Source organism: Tenrec ecaudatus, chromosome 13, assembly GCF_050624435.1.
Source record: "Tenrec ecaudatus isolate mTenEca1 chromosome 13, mTenEca1.hap1, whole genome shotgun sequence".
Lineage (NCBI taxonomy): Eukaryota > Metazoa > Chordata > Mammalia > Afrosoricida > Tenrecidae > Tenrec > Tenrec ecaudatus.
In genome coordinates, this window is record NC_134542.1 from 139,338,602 (window position 1) to 139,357,498 (window position 18,897).

The 18,897-nt window shown below is 43.7% G+C and overlaps 1 protein-coding gene across 2 annotated transcripts in view; it reads left to right on the forward strand.

Annotated features, from left to right (window-relative positions):
* Positions 1–18,897, forward strand: part of ACMSD (aminocarboxymuconate semialdehyde decarboxylase) — a 65,619-nt gene that overhangs the window by 32,742 nt on the left and 13,980 nt on the right. The window contains exons 4-8 of one of the 2 annotated variants that reach the window (XM_075530068.1): positions 967–1,016; positions 2,932–3,168; positions 6,708–6,801; positions 10,389–10,484; positions 11,567–11,739. In XM_075530068.1, the coding sequence (XP_075386183.1) occupies positions 967–1,016; positions 2,932–3,168; positions 6,708–6,801; positions 10,389–10,484; positions 11,567–11,739 (650 nt within the window). The remainder of the gene's footprint in view (positions 1–966; positions 1,017–2,931; positions 3,169–6,707; positions 6,802–10,388; positions 10,485–11,566; positions 11,740–18,897) is intronic. The other variant, XM_075530069.1, reaches the window with a different exon arrangement.

Below are 18,897 nucleotides of genomic sequence, written 5' to 3' on the forward strand. Positions count from 1 at the left end.
TCAGTCTGGTCTATCTTCTTTGGAGCAGATTGCTAGGTCTTTTCCCTGCAGAGCCATTGGTAGATTTGAATTGCTAACCTTTTGATACCAGCCAGCACTTAATCATTGAACCACGTAAGCCACTAAAATACTGCCAACAAGTCGATTCCAATTCAAGAGACCCTACAGGAAAGAGTAGGGCTGCCCCTATAGGTTTCTGAGCATGTAAATGTTTATAGGAGTGAAAGTCTCACCTTTCTCCCATGGAGTGGCTGATGGGTTCAAACTGCTGACCTTCTGGTACAGCCCAACGCAAAACCAACTATGCCATTGGGGTTCCTAAATTAATCTATAGGGTGGATAAGTGAAATAGAGTGAAGTAAGTAAAAGTATTTCTAGAAAATGTAGATTTACAACGGAAAGATTCTCATGTCTTTTAAAGTAGCCAATTGACATAAATAAACCTGTGACAGTTCTTTAGAGTGCTCTCAAATCAAAGGTCGTAGTCTCTAGTCCTCATGAAGCAATGACTTATTCTTTCATGTATGGGATTCCTTCAACATGTTATGAGCTGCTCAGACCCCCAACAGAGCACAGAGGTCAGGGAGATGGGGAGTTGTGAGCTGTTTGTACAGCCGACAGGACTTGGTGGCCTGGGTGGGAGGATGAGGAGAAAACAGAGGAGCCCACCGCCCACCCCACCCCCGCCATCTACCCACATCTCTCACAGCACCCCAGCTCCAGGAGTTGAAGGTGAGAAGTGCCGGGTTTACTGGATGCTGGATTGTGTCATGGGCACTCCAGGCCAAGAGATTCCACCAAGTCTCACTCTGTAGCGGAATTAAAGCGTGAGAAAGGGCTGAGAGAGGCCATCTGTCCTGCATGGCCTAAGATTCTCCTAAATCATGGAAAATGTGGTGGCCCTTGGGTTACAAAGGAGTGCTGGAGTACTCTTCTTACCACCATTGTCTTTGTGTCTATGTCTAGGGGTGACCGTGCAAGCCCTTTCCACAGTCCCCGTTATGTTTAGCTACTGGGTGAGTATGAAGCCTCCAATTGTCTCATGGTGGGCTAAGGTGCATGTCCAGCTCCCTAGCAAGCAGACAGCTATGTCAAACTTTGACACTGCATCCACTGAGCCTCCCACTAGCCTCCCCTTTAGAGATTTGCAGGGTCCCTCAGCCCCTCACACTGCAGACTCCCCTCCCAGACCTGTTTTTTCAACCAGTAGAATGGTCCTAGCCACACAATGCTATCAAGCACTTGAATGTGGTTAGTCCAAAATGAGAAGAGCCATGCATTATAAATTACATTACATTTCCATCGGAGAAAGTCCTAGACCAGCCACCGCCATCAGAACTTACCTGTCTGGTTGCTCGTTCTTGTGACGCCCTGCTGGGTATCAGACACAACAATTAATTCTGATTTGACAGTTGTGTTATTCCGGATAGACTAAAGAAACAAATCCATAGAAACTCATATGTATATAAGAGAGAGTAAAGGGTAATTGTAAAGGGTAATTGTACATTAAGAAAGCATCCCAATCCCGTCCAGTCCAAGCCCATAAATCCAATACTAGCTCATATGTCCAATACCAATCTATAAAGTCCTCTTCAAACTCACAAAACACATGCAATGATGCTGAATGCAGAATGATCACAGGCCAGTGGGTAGAAAGTCTTTGGGTCCAGTGGCTCTGTAAGCATCGCAACACTGGCAGGGGTCTCCACGTGGCTTCTCCAGCTTCAGAGGTCTGGTTGCATCAGGGTAGGTCCATGTGGCTTCTCGAGCTCAGGGCACTAGTGTAGTTCCATGTGTCTTGTCAGCTGAAATGTCTCCCAGGGAGTGAGCAGAGAGAGAAAAGTGTCTCCCGCCTCCCAGGAGGAAGTCCGGGAGTTCCCAGAATTCTCAAGAGAAGGCCGTGGCCACACAGAGGCCTCCTTGTTTAGATCTTGATCGGCAGATTAGACTCCACTCCTTCACTCTTAATCCTCTCAAGTCCCAAATTGACACCAGATAATGTAACCACCACAACAGTGATACCTGCCGAATGTGTCACCTCCCAAGGATAGAAACAATCCCAAAAGGGGCTCCTGGAGTTGGAAGCCTTATTCCCAAGAGAACAAATCTAGAGCGCTGGACAGGCAGCGGTAGAAACAGTTAACCTGCTTGATTACTAACTACAAGCCTGGAGGTGCAGGTCCATCCAGAGATGCTTGGAAAGGAGGCCTTGTAATCTCCTTCTGAAAAATCAGCCAGCGAAATCCCTTCGGGGCACAGTCTGGCTCAGACCCTCAGCATCTTCCACGGGACAGAAAGTGATACTGTATGACTTCACGTTTTCGTCATGATTGAAAGCCCGTGAAGGGCCGTTTGGGGACTCAGCCAGAGGTAGGGAAGGAATCCTGTCATCCTTTAAGTTTAGCACTAAGTATCTGCTCAACAAAAAACAAAATGCTTACTTCCTGTTGTGATTCAAAGAGCCATGAAATACTACTTCCCTACACCCACGTTCAGCCCTTATTTGTGCTTTTCAGCGTTCAGTCCACATATTTTCCTGTGATTGGCTCTACTATTTAAGATAAAACAACTCGAAGACCTCCATATGCCTGGATGTCTGGCCCAGACGTTAGGGTTTCAATTTTTAGCCCCCAGTTAATAGCAGCAGTGACGATTGGTTTCTGCGTCCTGTGTAGCCAATGGCTGTCCCAATGCTCATCTCAGATTCCTGGTGGGGAGCAAGCCATTGACACACACCCCAAAAACCCCTAATTCTTAGAAGTCGATCCCCAGACTTTTCTTCTGAGTTGTCTCTGGGCTGGCAGCATTTCGGTTAACCGCCGAACGTGTCGAGAGACAGCCAGGCCACTGACGACGAGAAACGAGCCAATCCAGGGGGTATGGCGTTCAGAGCAAATGCCGAAAGAAGAGCATTTCTTCTCTTCTGACCAGGCTAAACCTCAGGACACTTTAGACCTGTGCCGGCTTTTAAACGATGACCTGGCGGCCACTGTTGCGCGCTACCCCCGGAGGTTTGTGGGTCTGGGGACCTTGCCCATGCAGGCCCCGGAGCTGGCCGTCAAGGAGATGGAGCGCTGTGTGAAGGAGCTGGGCTTTCCAGGGATTCAGATCGGCTCCCACGTCAACCAGTGGGACCTGAACGCGCAGGAGCTCTTTCCGGTCTACGCAGTGAGTAACCGGTGCTTGCTGTCTCAGGCACATCTGCCTGATGCCTACACTGGCCCAGGCACTGCGCTGGTGCAGGGCCACGCCCTCGGAGGATATCGGGGTGGGGGTGGAGGGAGGTGGGCGTGGGGTGGGAGAAGTCAAACTCGCCATGGAAGAAAGGTGAGACAAATGCTTTCCTGCAACTCAGTGGACTCTCCCTTCAATGGGCCCCCATCCCTTACTCTCCTTTCATGGAAAGGGATGAGATGAAGACTGGAGAGTGGGTGAGAGATTTCCCAACACAGTGTTCCCCGGAGAGCCCTGGCGATGACCTTCAAAGAGTCACGTGGTAGTGATGGACATTTCCTTGGGGTAACTTTCCTGGCCTTTTTGTTTGTCTGATTTTTTCTCATCGCTACTGACTGCAGTTTTCAATCTACTTAATACCTCTTCATAATAAGCTCCCATGATGATCGGGGATCCTTCCAGGGAATTTATTCAGATGACACCTTTGTGACGCCCAAAACCAATCACTCTAAGTTCTGAGCTGACCTCTCTGACCTGAAACCCACCGTCAGACCCACCATTTGGACGCTGTTTTGGCCAAGCACCCGAAGGAGGCCGAGAGGAGCATCCGACTGAGCGAATTTGCCTGCAGGCATCCACTGAGCACAGAGACGTGCTAGAACGTGCTTTGCTTGGAAGAAACCCGTGCATGTCTGTGCTGGACTTCAAGTGATGAGGCTTTTTTGACTTGCCCTCATAATTTCAAAAGAAAACATGTTTCCCCAAAAAGTCCACGCCACAATTTCTGAAGCATCAGCTTGAAATGATCCTAGTCCCGTAATCAGCTACACCAGTCGTCTGCCTTTCCTGTTCTTTCTATAACACGGCCTGCTTTCCAGAGAACCATGATGCAAAATGCACAACTTCATCAAATTTTAAAGTGCCTTTCTTCTCCACGAGTTTTAATAGCTTTGCTTTCTGTTATAGTCAATGCAGATGTACAATGTTCAATGAAGTAAACAGATGCTGGTGGACTGAGCAGGCACTCTCAGTACAGAGCATCTCATCCATCCATCCATTCATTCATCCAATATGCATTGGATTCTTACGACATTCAACTGCTTTTCTACACTTGTATCTATGGAGACTGCCCACAAGTTAGGGGATTGCCTGCTAAATGGTCTCCTGGTGGCCTAAAGATTTAATGTTTTCTAAATATTGAACAGAAACGTACTGTCTGTAATGGCTTAGCTGCTACAGTGAATGTTATCTAGAGACTTGGTTGTGCTTTAAAGTAAGATGTATTTATTGGTGCCTTCGACTTGTTTCAGCACAGTGTGAACGAGACTCAGCTGCAAGCTATTGCACATTCCTTGGAACAGGGTCAATGAATCACTAAAGGGCTGAGAAGCACCGGTGGCTGGTTGGAGTCCAAACGCGTGCTTTCACAGACGTGTGACTTGGTTGTCTGGGAGGGTACCAGTCCCTGAGGACATGCGAGGAAAACCTCTGGGCCTCATTTGACTTGTGATGTCCTGGTTGATGAAGATGTATTTGGTTAGCAGACTGGTCTGCTCACAACATTCTAGCTTGCATCTATAATCCATGCTCAAAGAGATGAATTACCCTACGCCCAGGTGGCTCCTTGTTTTGAGGTGAACCTGGAGCTCCAGCATGTCTAGCTCTTCTCCTTACCTGCCTTCTTCGTGACTGAACCCAACAAAACATGCTCAGGTCAGTTGTCAGGGACAAAATTGACCTTGCTGCCACCATGAGGCAGAGTAGTTGTGCCAGATGGCCTGCCTCTACCATTTGTCAGCCACAAGACCTGAGGGAGGTTCTTAGTCTTTATGCATGTGCCTTTGTTTCCTTCTCTGTAGAAGGGAGGTGATAAGAGTGCACAACAGCTTTGGTCCATGGTCCATTCTCAGTTAATGTTAGTTTTCATGATTCTGAGCCTTGGTGGTATAGTGGTTACAAGTTGGGCTGCAATTCCAAAGATCAGCAGTCTGAAACCACCATGAAACCACAAAACTTCCCATTCCTTGGGAAGAAGACAAGAAGCCCACGGGGGCAGTTCTACCCCGTCCTATAGGGTTGCTATGAGTCTTAATCAACTCTACGGCAGTGGGTTTATCATGAGTTGGAGAGGATAAATACCTTTTCTTCTGGTCTTTATAATGCCTCACACATAGCAGGTACTCAAAAATATTCGTTAATTTGAAATGAAGAGAAATAAGCATACAGGCTAAAGTGTTATCTTAACAAGGAGTCAAATTCCACTGAAATACTACCCTTAGGTGCCTTTGACAGACCCAAACCATCCCCCACTGTGTCAGATTTTTTCCATCTGAATCGATGAACTTCATGGGGGAAGAAAATTCCATTCCCTTATTTTTCTTTTTTTTCCCCCATGAAGTGTTTGAATCCTCCTCATATCATACTTCAATTAGCACCTCAATTCTACTCCCCAGAAAAGATTGACACAGTGGCTGCAACCATGGACTCAAGCATAACAGTTATGAGGCTGGCACGGGCCCAGGCTGTGCTTGCTTTTGTTGTATGAACGAGAGTGGTTCTGAGTTAGGACCAACTCAATGCAATCGAACCACAACAACAGCAGGACCTCCCCCAATCCACTAACATCCTTGGTTTGCCTGTCACTCGCACAATTTCATTGCCTCACATTTTTCTCCACTTTAAAAGCACTTAAGTATACAAGTCACATTACAGCAACCTGATTAGCCCAAAGATTTTCCTTGCTCAGGTAAGTGGAGATAGGGTGAGTCATTCTGGTACCCCAAAATATTTTGAAAGGAAAATCTATTTTGAAGCTGGGCAAGTACTAATATCCAATGTGTGCTGAGGGCACTTTTAAAAATTAAACATTTTGTTGAATAAAGGTCATTCTATCCAGATGGTATTTCCATTCCTTGCAGACCCTACAGCAGACTGCCCATGACATTCAGCTCAGTATCTGACTTTGGATCCTAGGAATTGCCTGCCACTCTTTGATTGGCCAACTGGCTTGGGTCAGGCCACCCTGCCCTAACCCAGCCCTGAGCTGCTACCTCCAGGCCCATCACTTCACTCTGGATACCCCGGGTTTCCAAGTGGGGGGAAAGGCAGGAACATGCAGACCTTGACTCAGATACAACCCCAGTAGTCTTCTCCCAGAAAATGGGCCAAATCAGAGTCAGTAGAGGAAGTTTCCACTCGATTTCAGGTACAAGATTATTCCCTGTGCATTTTTCTCTTCAACAAAAGACGACTTCTGGATGTTTCCTGTGCATTGTTTTATCAGTCAATATATGAAATCCATCAACTTCAGCAGTAAATCCACCAACTTACTTTATTAATTCTAAGGATCATTTCTTTTTTTCTTTTCCAAGCAGTAGTGAAGTTTATCAGCAACTCTTTTAGATGGCTTACAAAACAACTTCAGGGTTTTTTACCTTATTTATTCAGATCAATATAGACCCAGGGGGAAAAAAACGGTATCTTGTAGGGACTAGAACATTCAAATAACCCCTTCTCTCATTGTTTCCTTGAAGGCAGCTGAAAGACTCAACTGCTCCCTGTTTGTGCATCCCTGGGACATGCAGATGGATGGACGGATGGCCAAGTACTGGCTCCCTTGGCTAGTAGGTTTGTGTCCATTTGAGCTCCAGGAACAGAGAACCAGCTCTTGGATTTTCCCAATCATTGGTGGAAACTATTATGCCAAAGAGAGAAAGTATGAATAATTAACAGGATTGTGAGTGATAACAGCTATTATTTATCGAGCTCTTATTCAGATAAGTGCTGTTTATATAACCCCATTTACTTTTAATCCACACAAAACTCCGGAGGTTGACATTATCATGATCCCCAATGGAGAAACTGCATCTCTGTGGTTAGGTAATTTGCCCAAGTCATAATTAATAACTAAAAATGGAATTTCAACACAGTTCTGTCCAACTCTAATGTCCAGTCTTCTGAGCAGCGCACTATTCAACCTCCCAAAGAGGGTCAAAACCAACTATCCTATATAGTCGATTTCTTGGAGAAACTGATAATATCTGTTCTTATAAATGAGAACCCTGGAGTGGCGAGGTCAACTTCCACTGACCAAGGATCTGAGGCCCAAATTGTTGACGACCCAGGTTTCCAACCTTTCCTATTGTTTACTTTTCCCCTTGCTTATTTCTCCCTTCTGCCTTTGGCCTTCTACATCCTTCATTCATGGTTCCACGAGAGGGCAAAGGAAGACCTCTGTGTGACCTCCCTAACCTCATGTTATGGTCCTGATGCAAAAAAAAAAATGGGTGGAGGGATGGAGAAGAGATTCAAAATCCACAGATAATTCTGGAGACACATGGGGAAAGGAGAGGTTATCTTTGAATAAGTCCCTGAATGAAAAGCGTTTAGTTTTCTGTAAGTGGATATTATCCTACTCTCTCCAGATACAGGTAATTATGAAGAAGCTCAAAATAACAAAACCCTAAAGAATTAAAAGAAAAAGTACCTTGAAAGCCAAAAGAGTAAATATCAATTTTAGCTAGTCTCTATTTCAATGTACAATCTGAGGCAAGTCCAGTCTCTAGTTCACAGTCTGACCAGTGGTGAGTCCAGTCTCTAGCTCACTGTCTGACCAGTGGTGAGTCCAGTCTGTAGTTCACAGTCTGACCAGTGGTGAGTCCAGTCTCTAGTTCACTGTCCGAATAGTGGTGAGTCCAGTCTCTAGTTCACAGTCTGACCAGTGGTGAGTCCAGTCTCTAGTTCACTGTCTGACCAGTGGTGAGTCCAGTCTCTAGCTCACTGTCTGACCAGTGGTGAGTCTAGTCTGTAGTTCACAGTCTGACCAGTGGTGAGTAATTCCAGTCTGTAGCTCACGGTCTGACCAGTGGTGAGTCCAGTCTCTAGCTCACTGTCTGATGAGTGGTGAGTGAGTCCAGTCTGTAGTTCACAGTCTGACCAGTGGTGAGTCCAGTCTCTATCTCACTGACTGATCAGTGGTGAGTCCAGTCTCTTGCTCACTGTCTGACCAGTGGTGAGTCCAGTCTCTAGCTCACAGTCTGACCAGTGGTGAGTGAGTCCAGTCTGTAGTTCACAGTCTGACCAGTGGTGAGTCCAGTCTCTAGCTTACGGTCTGACCAGTGTTGAGTCCAGTCTGTAGTTCACAGTCTGACCAGTGGTGAGTCCAGTCTGTAGTTCACAGTCTGACCAGTGGTGAGTGAGTCCAGTCTGTAGCTCACAGTCTGACCAGTGGTGAGTCCAGTCTCTAGCTCAGTCTGACCAGTGGTGAATCCAGTCTCTAGCTCACGGTCTGACCAGTAGTGAGTCCAGTCTGTAGTTCACTGTCTGACCAGTGATGAGTAATTCCAGTCTGTAGCTCACGGTCTGACCAGTGGTGAGTCCAGTCTCTAGCTCACGGTCTGATCTGAGGCGAGTTGTGTTTACGGCCTTGGACTCACTTACTCATCTTCTGCGCAATGGGCACTCTGTGTGGATTCCTTCAAAGACCTTTTTATGCTCAGGCATTTTATGTTTTGTTTATGTGACTTGCAGTTGGAAAGTGATACTATTAATAAGGCAGGCCGCTCATCATCCCCCAACAAGTTATTGAGTAGCAACTAGTAGGAAAAAAGAGATCATCTGAGAGCCCCCCAACACTGGCCAACTTCTCAAAATATCTCAGCCTGGTTTGTACAACTTTGAGAAGTCCCAGAATCTTATTTAGGTTAAAGAGTTTTTTTGTGTGTGAAAAACAATATTACATTTACATATCAAGTCATTTCATCTTTCATTTATTCGATGAGTATATATTGGACCCCTTCGGCATGGCAGGCCCTGTTCTCGGCACTCAGGATAGAGACATGAGCACCTCTGTTCTCAGGCATCATGTTCTGGTTAGAGAATAGATGTGATAAATCAGTGACACACAATAAACAAGGAAACAGACTCATTTTAAGCAGGAAGGAAATTAAGGCAAGGGCTGAAGAATCGTCGGCAGACAGGTGCTTTAGGCAATTGCCAGTACAGCCATATGAGAGATACAGGTAGTCCCGGACTTACCTGGGGTCCAACTTCTGTCTGGTGCATGCACTGTTCAATTGCATGTTGTTAGGGTTGGACATTTCTCAACTTCCTATTTTTTGACAACTCCCTGCACTGTCACCGACCCAGATGTCACTGTAGCCCAGGCTATATGGCCCGCTACACAGTGGTGTTTTGAGCTGTAAGTCATATGATCACAGAACTAGAAGGAAGTGATGCAGTCCATGTCCCTGCCTTCTGAAAGCTCCCTGCACAGTCACTCTCAGAAGGATATGACTCCATCTTGCATCCAGAATTCCCAGGGGGCAGAGACATACCAGCATTCCTCAGGAAGCAAGATCCGGCTGTATCTCTGACTGGGACAGTGATGGGCAGGAGCAGAGCGAGCATCTGCTGAAGAACGTCTTCAGCAGCCGCTGGTCTCAGGCTTCCCCAGAAAGCACAGGACTCAGCAGGGAGGCAGGAGGAGGGTCACGCGTGGCGATTTAAGAAGCACAAATGTAGAGGCCTAGAAATGGGACTGGCTCCAGTAGGGTGAAGACATAAGACTGGAACCAGCTGCTGCTTCTAGGACTCAAAGGCACTACAAATAATTCATTAGAAGCCAGTTTTCTCTTCACCCTCAGCTCCAAAGGCAGCAGCAATTTGTCAGAAACAATAATAATAGTATTTGTTTATTAAAAACTCACTAAGCAAACATTTATTCAGTGGGCTTACTTTCCACTGACGCTTTGAAACCCCTTGGGAGGAATTAGTCAGTATTTGGTGCTATTTTGCAGACAGGAAAATGAGGCGCCAAGAGAGAGCAAGCACTTGTGAAGCATTTCTGATATAAAAGGGTCACCAGGAACATTACTGGCATTGTCATTTTGCAAATCTCCACAAAAGCCCTGCAAGGTGACCAATATCTTCCCGTTTTACAGACAAGGAAACAGGCTCCGAGGTCCTTAAAACTGTTCTAGCCATTAGATGGTTCTACCTGCAACTGGAAAATAAGATATCCATGTGGTTCTTAGGCTGAAGTCGTGGTGTGTATACAAACACACCACGCTAGAGCGCCCTGGGAGCTGAGGGCCAGTTCGCTAGGCACTGGCCCTCATGAGCAGCTCCCATTCCACAGCGATCAGGGTCCCTGAGCTGCTTCTCCCTCCAGGGGACAAGCCCACACTTTTAAACATTATTGTTTCCTCTTTCAGGGATGCCAACAGAGACCACCATGGCCATTTGCTCGATGATCATGGGTGGTGTGTTTGCAAAGTTTCCTAAACTGAAAGTGTGTTTTGCGCATGGAGGTAAGCTCCTGGCCTGCGAGGCATCGCCGCTCTAGTCCTACAGCGTGTGGCAGTTCGAGGTTAAATTCCATTTTCCCAGGTGAAACGTGTTTGATTAGCAAGCGTTCGGTGTTGTTTTTATTTAAATCCTCCTATGCAGACCTAGGGGGACTGTTTGGGAACCACTGGACTGCTAACTGTAAGGCCGATGGGTCAAACCCACCAGCTTCTCCTTCAGAGAGAGATGAGGCTGTCTGTTCCTGGAAAGATTTTCAAAACCTTGGACACTTTACATAGGGGAACTATGAGTTAGCAATGACCATGAGCTTTCCCGTTGGCCACATTCCCTACTATCTGTTAAGGTTTCCAGACAGAACTATTTCATTCATGTTCTTTGCCTGCCTGGTCTCTGTAGATAAATAAGGTTGTGACTCTTGGACATACAGACGAACATACATGCGAGTTAGAACTGACTCAATGGCCACGGGTGGGTAGGTTTTCTATACCTACCCTATTTCCATACCAACAAACTTGCTTACGGCCTTCTTTTTTAATGGTTTCACATGTGACATGGGTGTTTCATCATTACTTAGCTATTTACTCACCAACAAATCAAACCAAACTCAATACCATCCAGTTGATGCCAACTCATCTCAACCCGATAGGACTGGGTAGAACTGCCCCTATGAGTTTATAAATCTGTAACTTTATGGGAGTACAAAGCCCACAGTGGAGTGTCTGTATTTTACTGTTACAGCAATACTAGACTTAGAAATCTTGACCAGATAACTTTTCACACTTACCTCTTTAGGGTAAGTTCTTCATGGCTGGATGCCTAGACAAGTTAGTGTTATTTCTTCTGGGTTGTCTCTCAGCATCCTCTGTAATGGAGTCCTGGGATCTGTAACCCCACAGTAGGCTATAGAGCAGCAGCCCAAAACCAGACACTCCACAGCAGAATTGACTCGACAGCAGCGAGAGTGGGGTCCTTTGTATAAATCATTAATCGAATGGGCTACAGCACCTTGTCCTTCCATCCAACATGAGGGCTGAAAGGGATTCTTTCCAATCCCCCCGCCCTCAGTGACGAGTTTCCCTTGCAGGCGGCGCCTTCCCCTTCACACTGGGAAGAATCTCCCATGGATTCAGTATGCGCCCAGATTTATGTGCCCAAGACAATTCAACCAACCCAAGGAAATATCTTGGCTCCTTTTACACGGACTCCTTGGTTCATGATCCTCTGGCCCTCAAACTGTTAACAGACATCATCGGAAAGGTAAGCTGGGACATCTTTTTGGATAGCTTATGGAAGTATGTGCTGCATCGGCCCACAGTATATTGCCTCTTTCCAAAAAAGGGGATGACGAAAAGAGAGGAACAGTGAAATTGGGTATAGGCTTTGCATATAAAGGGAATCCTCTCCTGAACCTCCTTCAACATAGAATGTGTACCACAAGGGTCCATTATGCATGATGGAGAATTTCCAGATAATCCACGTGGCTGGGCATTTCCCCAGATCAGTCCCTTCTGTGCAAAAGAAGGAGCTTCAGGCATCTCTATGCCCACCCAAAATGATCCAGGGTAACATGGTAAGCCTGGAAGAGCCAAAAGTTCTAAAGTCCAATTGACCTGGGTTAAAATTCTCTTATTACTTGAGCCAATTGTGAACCCAATCATCTTCGTCCATTAAAAGGAAACAATTGGAATATTAAAGGAGAGACAGACAGTGCCTGAAAATGATAGCAAATAGATAGGCAGGGGAAGATGATGACGGGTCTTGGGTACCATACTCTGAAATGTCTTTCCTACAATGATATGGCTGTACTTGTTCAGAAAAAATCAGTACGGTAGGACTTGACACTCCATAGGAAAACCGTTTCCTCTATTGTGACCTGTGAGTAGCTCTCCTCACTGGTGGCAAATCTCTCTGCAAATATTCTTTGAAAATCTTAACTCAACAAGGTAGATAAATTTTAGACAAAACACAAGTCAAATTAGTAAAAGGTCTGAAATATTTAGTATTTTCATCCCAGTTCATGATCTCCAGATATCACAAAAAGTTTCCAGATGATTAAAAAGACAATTCTTTCAAAATATGGACATATGAGGAGACTTTTAAAAGTTCATGGAAAATGGAATTAAAGGATAATAGAACCTTCCACAAAATTTTGAAGCCCCCTATATTTAAGGATTCACAACTAGATACCAAGTTTTTGAAATCCTCTTTAGCTGAAAAAGAGATTTGCGATACCCACCTTCCCGACATGATCGCTGAAGGCAGACATGTGCATAAATAAACATGGTGAAGAAAGCTGATGGTGCCCGGCTATCAAAAAAATATAGCGTCTGGTGTCTTAAAGACTTGAAGGCAAACAAGCAGCCATCTAGCTCGGAAGCAACAAAGCCCACAGAGAAGAAGCACACAAGCCTAAGTGAACACGAGGTGTTGAAGGGATCAGATAGCAGACACCAAAGAACAAAAACTATCATTGTGTGATCACCTTTCCCACATAAACGCTGAAGACGAATGTGTGCCTAAGTAAGTGTGGTGAAGAAGGCTGATGGTGAGAGATATAGCATCTGAGGACTTAAAGGCTTGAAAGTAAACAAACAGCCATCTAACCCAGAAGCAACAAAGTCCATATGGAAGCAGCACACCAACATGTGTGATCATGAAGGGCCGAGGGGACCAGGTTTCAAACAACAAAGGCGGGGGGGGGAATCATATCACTGTGAATGAGGAGAGTGCATGATGGGGACCCAGTGCCCATCTGTAGACAGCTGGACATCCTTTGCAGAGGGGTAGTGGGGAGGAGATGAGTCACTCAGGGTTCAGTGTAGCAATAATGAAACTCACAACCTTCCTCTAGTTCTTAAACGCTTCCTCCTCCCAACTATCATGATACCAATTCTACCTTGCAAACTTGGTTAGACCAGAGGATGCACAGTGGTATAGTTGGGATCTGGAAATACAGGGTATCTAGGACAGATGAACCCCTCAGGACCAACGGTAAGAGTGGCGATACCAGGAGGGAAGTAGGTGGGGGGGGTAGAAAGGGGGAACTGATCTGGGAGATCTACATATAACCTTCTCCCTGGAGTATGGGCAACAGGAAAGTGAGTGAAGGGAGACGCCTGGCAGTGTAAGATAAGATAAAATAATAATTTATAAATTATTAAGAGTTCAAGAAGGAGGGGGAGCGGGGAGGGAGGGGGAGGAAAAATGGAAAATGAGCCGATTCCAGGAACCCACGCGGAAGGCGAATTTTGAGGGCAACGAATCTATAAGGGTGCTTTACTCAATTGATGTATGTATGGATTGTAATAAGAGTTGTATGAGCCCCAATAAAATGATTTAAAAATTTTTAAAGATTTCTCTATCACCAATCCCCATTGTTTGTGTAAATAGTGTCCAGTCACATAAAAGCTTAATCTGCTTATGTCAACTGTTCATGTATTGAAGTCTCAAGCTAGCCTATACTTGTATTGTTGCCTTTTCTAAACAATATTTTTAATTCTATACATTGAATAAATTAATGACACTATCAATAGACTAAAAAAAAATTTAAGTAGTGATCCATCTCCAGAAAGGAGACAACATATCACTTCGAGGATGTTTCTCTGGTTTGCGACACTCACTAAGACAGATATTAAACACTTGGCTTGATCGTGAATGCTGTGGCTGAGCTGTGTGCTTGAGTCTTCCAGCTCCTACGGAGATGGGGACTACGCCATTGGTGTGTGACTGTCGGCTGTCATTGGTACAGAGGTGGAGTGATGAGGAAATAAGCAGGCAACTGCAAAATGTAAAAACAGAAAGTATCATTTGCGGAGAGACTTCGTGAGACTCTGGGCTTAGAGGACTAAGGCAGAGGTGATACGAAGTTGGAACCAGGTTATTCCCATTAGTCTCCCCTATGTCCTCAAGTCTAATACTCTGCTGGTATTCTTGGAAATTGCAATCTCAGAAGACGGCACCCTTGACAAACATGTGTCTTATAAGACACACCATCAGCAGTGAGCTTCAAACAGTGTCCAGTGCAATACAAATTGACCAAGTGGCTAGAGTGAAAGATGAAGAACATTGCAGATGTTTAATGATAATTGGCACATGGATATGAGTGCATCCCTTCGGGGGACCTCCAGAAAAACTCTGAGCAGTACTCAGTTATATTAACTCAAGGATAATAGCACTGAGCTCTGACATTCATATTGTGAAAATTTTAGTAATTATAATTTAGATTTCAAAAGTAAATGTGACCTCTCTGGATGTGACCTCACAAGCTGGCAAATCCAGGACACAACAGCAGTATGTTTTAATAATTTAGGATTGTTTAAAATATTAATGCTAGCATTAGCAAGTTCACTTTCAAAAGCGATCTGAAATCAGAATGGCTAAAGAAGCTCAGCATAGATCTGGGCTAGAGAGTGACCCACCTAGATGACAGCAAGAAGATAGAATTCTGGGAGGGAGGTCTATGAATGAGAAACAGTGGATTCTGGTGGATTCTGTGGTGAGGCAGAAAGGTTGGCGTTATCATTTGACAGATCTGGGCAGACATTAGCAACAAACAAGCACTACATACATTGAAAAATTAAGGAGCAAAAATCAAAATGAAATAATGAACTACAAGAAAATCTACATAAGGGAAGATAATCAATGCCTGTTACTTGACCCTTCAGTGAACAATATTTATAGTCACACAGTGTAAACACGAGCTACAGGTTTAACTGAAAAGTGTAATTCTTTGGGGAGAATGGAGAAGTGGAGAAAAGGAAAACAAAATCAACAACCACACAGGAAAGTCAATAAATATCTGTAAACGAAAAAAATCAAGAAACAATAGTATGTGTTTATGACTTCAGAATCTGAAAGCAATTGTCAAAAGATACAGGGTAAAAGTGGGAGAGCGGGATTTTCCAGTTTCTGAAATGTTCTTATTGTTCTGTTTCTTGTCCTTGTGGGGTATGCACTTTGAATTTTTCTTTACAGATATGAAAATAATAATCTATAATTTATCACGGGCTTGTGAGGGAAGGCAGGTGGGGGAGAGAGGGGTTAGAAATAGGGAGCATCAGGGGCTCAAGTGGGCAGAGAATGCTTTGACAATGATGATGGCGGCACATGTGCAAATGTGCCTGACACACTGGAGGAATGCATGGATTCTGATAAGCACCGTAGGAGCCCCAATAAAAGTATTTAAATTTTTCCTTACAGAGAAAGTGTAGCCATATTAATTTCTGATAAACTAGGCTTTCAGGCAAAAACCAACAAAAGCGATTAGGAAGGACATTGTATAATGATTAAAAGATCAACCCAACAAGAAGACATCACCATAGTGAATATCTATCACGCAAGGAAAGAACCCCAATATAATACATCAAACCTTAACAGAATTGAAAAGGAAAACAGACACCTCTACAATAACAGTACGACACTTAATGCTCCATTCTCCGTGAAGGACAGGACAATTAGAAAGAAATAGAGAGAGGTCTACACATCAGCCAAGTTGATCTTACAGACAGAACATTCCACCCAGCAAAGCACAATATACTTTCTCTTCCAGAGCCTTCTCCAGAACAGACCATATGTTAGCCAGAAAGCAAGCCCCAGTGAACATTCAAAATGTAAAAGTACACACAAACCAGTTACTCACAATGCTATAAAAGTAGAAATCGATAACAGCAAGATCAAGGGAGGTGGATGTGAAATGCATGGAGGTTGAATAGCACTCTACTTAAGAACTACTGTTTAGCAAAGGAACTAAAAATGGACATTTAAAATTCCTTGAATGAAACAAGAGTAAAAACACAACCTATCAAGCTCTTTGAGACACTGCAAAGGCAGTTCTCGGAGGACAGGTATAGTATTGTAACACACACGTCAAAGGAGAAAAAGTAACCAAATCAACACCTTAACTCAATATCTCCAGCAATTAGCAAAAGAAGAAGATAGTGACCAGAAGAAAGGAAATAATAATGAGTTGAGCAGGAAAAAAAAGAAACAAAAGCAATAAATAAATAAAAAGAACCAATAAGATAGGAAGTTGGTTCTGACAGTCCAGTGGAAATTTCAATGTGGAAAGAAGAAGAAGATGCAAATGACATGAATAGGAAATGTAATTGATGAGGTCATAAAGGAAACAAGTGAAAGTAAAAAGGTAATAATAGAATACTCTTAAGAACTCTAACACATTTGAAACCCTACGAGAAATCATATATATAAACTCACTACTTATCCAAACTAACAATCTAAGGGAGAAAATGTGAACCCATCACAAAAGAAGACGTTGAATGAGTCGCTTCCAACAGCAACAACAAAAGGAATGACCAATAATCTACACTAGCAAGTTCTACCAAACATGCAGAAGACCTGAAACTAATTCTACTTTAGCTATTCTAGAGTATAGAGAAGGATAGAATACTCTAGCATTCACTTTATGAAACAAGAATAACCCTGATACCCAAACCAGGCCCAAAAAATCGCTAAAAAAAAAAAAGAAAAAGAAAGTTAGAGACCAGTAGTCTTCAATCTTGGAAGAAGGACAGCCAGAACGTTCTGTTGAAGCAAGAATGGTTGTCTCATGTACTTCAGATATGTTGTCAGGAGAGACCCGTCGCTGAACAAAGGATATCATACTTGGTAAAGTAGAACATAGAACAAGAGGCATATCCTCAGTGAGACGGATTGACATCATGGCCTCAACATGGTTTCATGCTTAGCAAGGATTGTGAGGATGGCACAACACTAGACAGGGTTTTGCTCAACCCTCTGTGGTACACAGGGTCACTAGGAGTTGAACTGATTCGGTGGCACTAAATAGAATCCCTTATGTAGATAAATACAAACATTTTCAATACAGTCCTCATCAGTAGAAACCAACAGTATATCCAAAAGATAAAATATCATGAACAAGTAGGACTCACCCGAGAATGGCTCAATTCAACATCAGAAAAACAACATACTCCACCACATAAATAACGCGAAGAAAAAGAGTAACCTGATAGTGATAGATATACTCGTAGAAAAGGTATTTGACGAGACACAACACCCATTCCTTGTAAAAACACTCAAGAAAATCAGAATAAAAGGAGATGCCCTCAACATACACAAAAGACATACACAAAAGCAAAGGCCATCATCAGTCTCAAGCAAAAGAAAGGGAAAGCATTCCCATTGCAAATGGGAAACAGACAAGGGCATTCTTTGTCACCACTCCTATCCAATATTATGCCAGGAATCTTAGCCAGAGTTATATGACAAGAAGGGAATTAAGGGCATTCAAATTAGCAAAGAAGTAGTAAAACTCTCTCAATTTAAATATGATATGATCCTAAATAGAGAAAACACCAGAGATTAAACAAGAAAACAAGTGCAAACAGCAAAAGGTTTCTGCAGTGTTAGGGTTTCAGATCAACAAACAATATACCGCCACATCCCTCTGCACTGACAAAGAGAACTCTGAAAAGGACACCCGGTAACAGGAAAGTGGATGGAGGGTGACATCAGTCAGTATAAGACACGAAAAAAATAATTATTATAAATTATCAAGGGTTCATGAGGGAGGGAGGGGGAAAAAATGAGGAGCCGATACCAAGGGCTCAAGTAGAAAGAAAATGTTTTGAAAATGATGACGGTAACATATGTACAAATGTGCTCAACACAATGGATGGATGGACTATGATAAGAGCTGAACGAGCCCCCAATAAAATGATCTTTAAAAAAATAGAGTAAGTCATAGGGAAAAAAAGGAAATCCAGAAAACAATATCATTACAATAGCCTTCCAAAGATGGAATAATGGATTCAAAACACATGATCCACTTATATGTTACCTGTAAGATTCGCTTCTGGTTCAAAGACAAAAATATATTACAAATGGAAAGAGAGAAAAAACTATTCCATGTAAATGCCAACTAAAAGAGAATTGAGGTGGGTATACAAAATGCCATTCTTTAACTTCATCATTTAGAATCGGACCCCACTGGAGGCAATTCCAACTCACAGCAACCCTGTAGTCCAGGAGTAACCTATATAGTAAACCTATGTAGTAGAGGTAACCCTGTGGTACCTTGTTGTTAGCAGCCCACTACTTCCCCACCATCCAACCAGGGCTCCACTCTGCTCAGAGGATTGCAAATTATTAGAATGCTCTGGAAGCATTGGGGAAAAGTCCTTTACCATCAAAGAAAGATTTTATTATTTTGAGGGCTATTCTAGGCACCGGATACATGTATTAGAAAGATTTACAATGGGAGCTAAAACAAACTGAATGCACTGTTTGATGTCCATCTAACCTGCAACTGAATTTTAATACTTTAGTCTACCTGTATTCTGATTTAGTGATCTTTTCTTGTGTACTGCAGTCTTTAATAGACTGAAAACATTCCTGAGAACAAGAGCATAATTTCCCCACATTTTCACAAAATGAGGG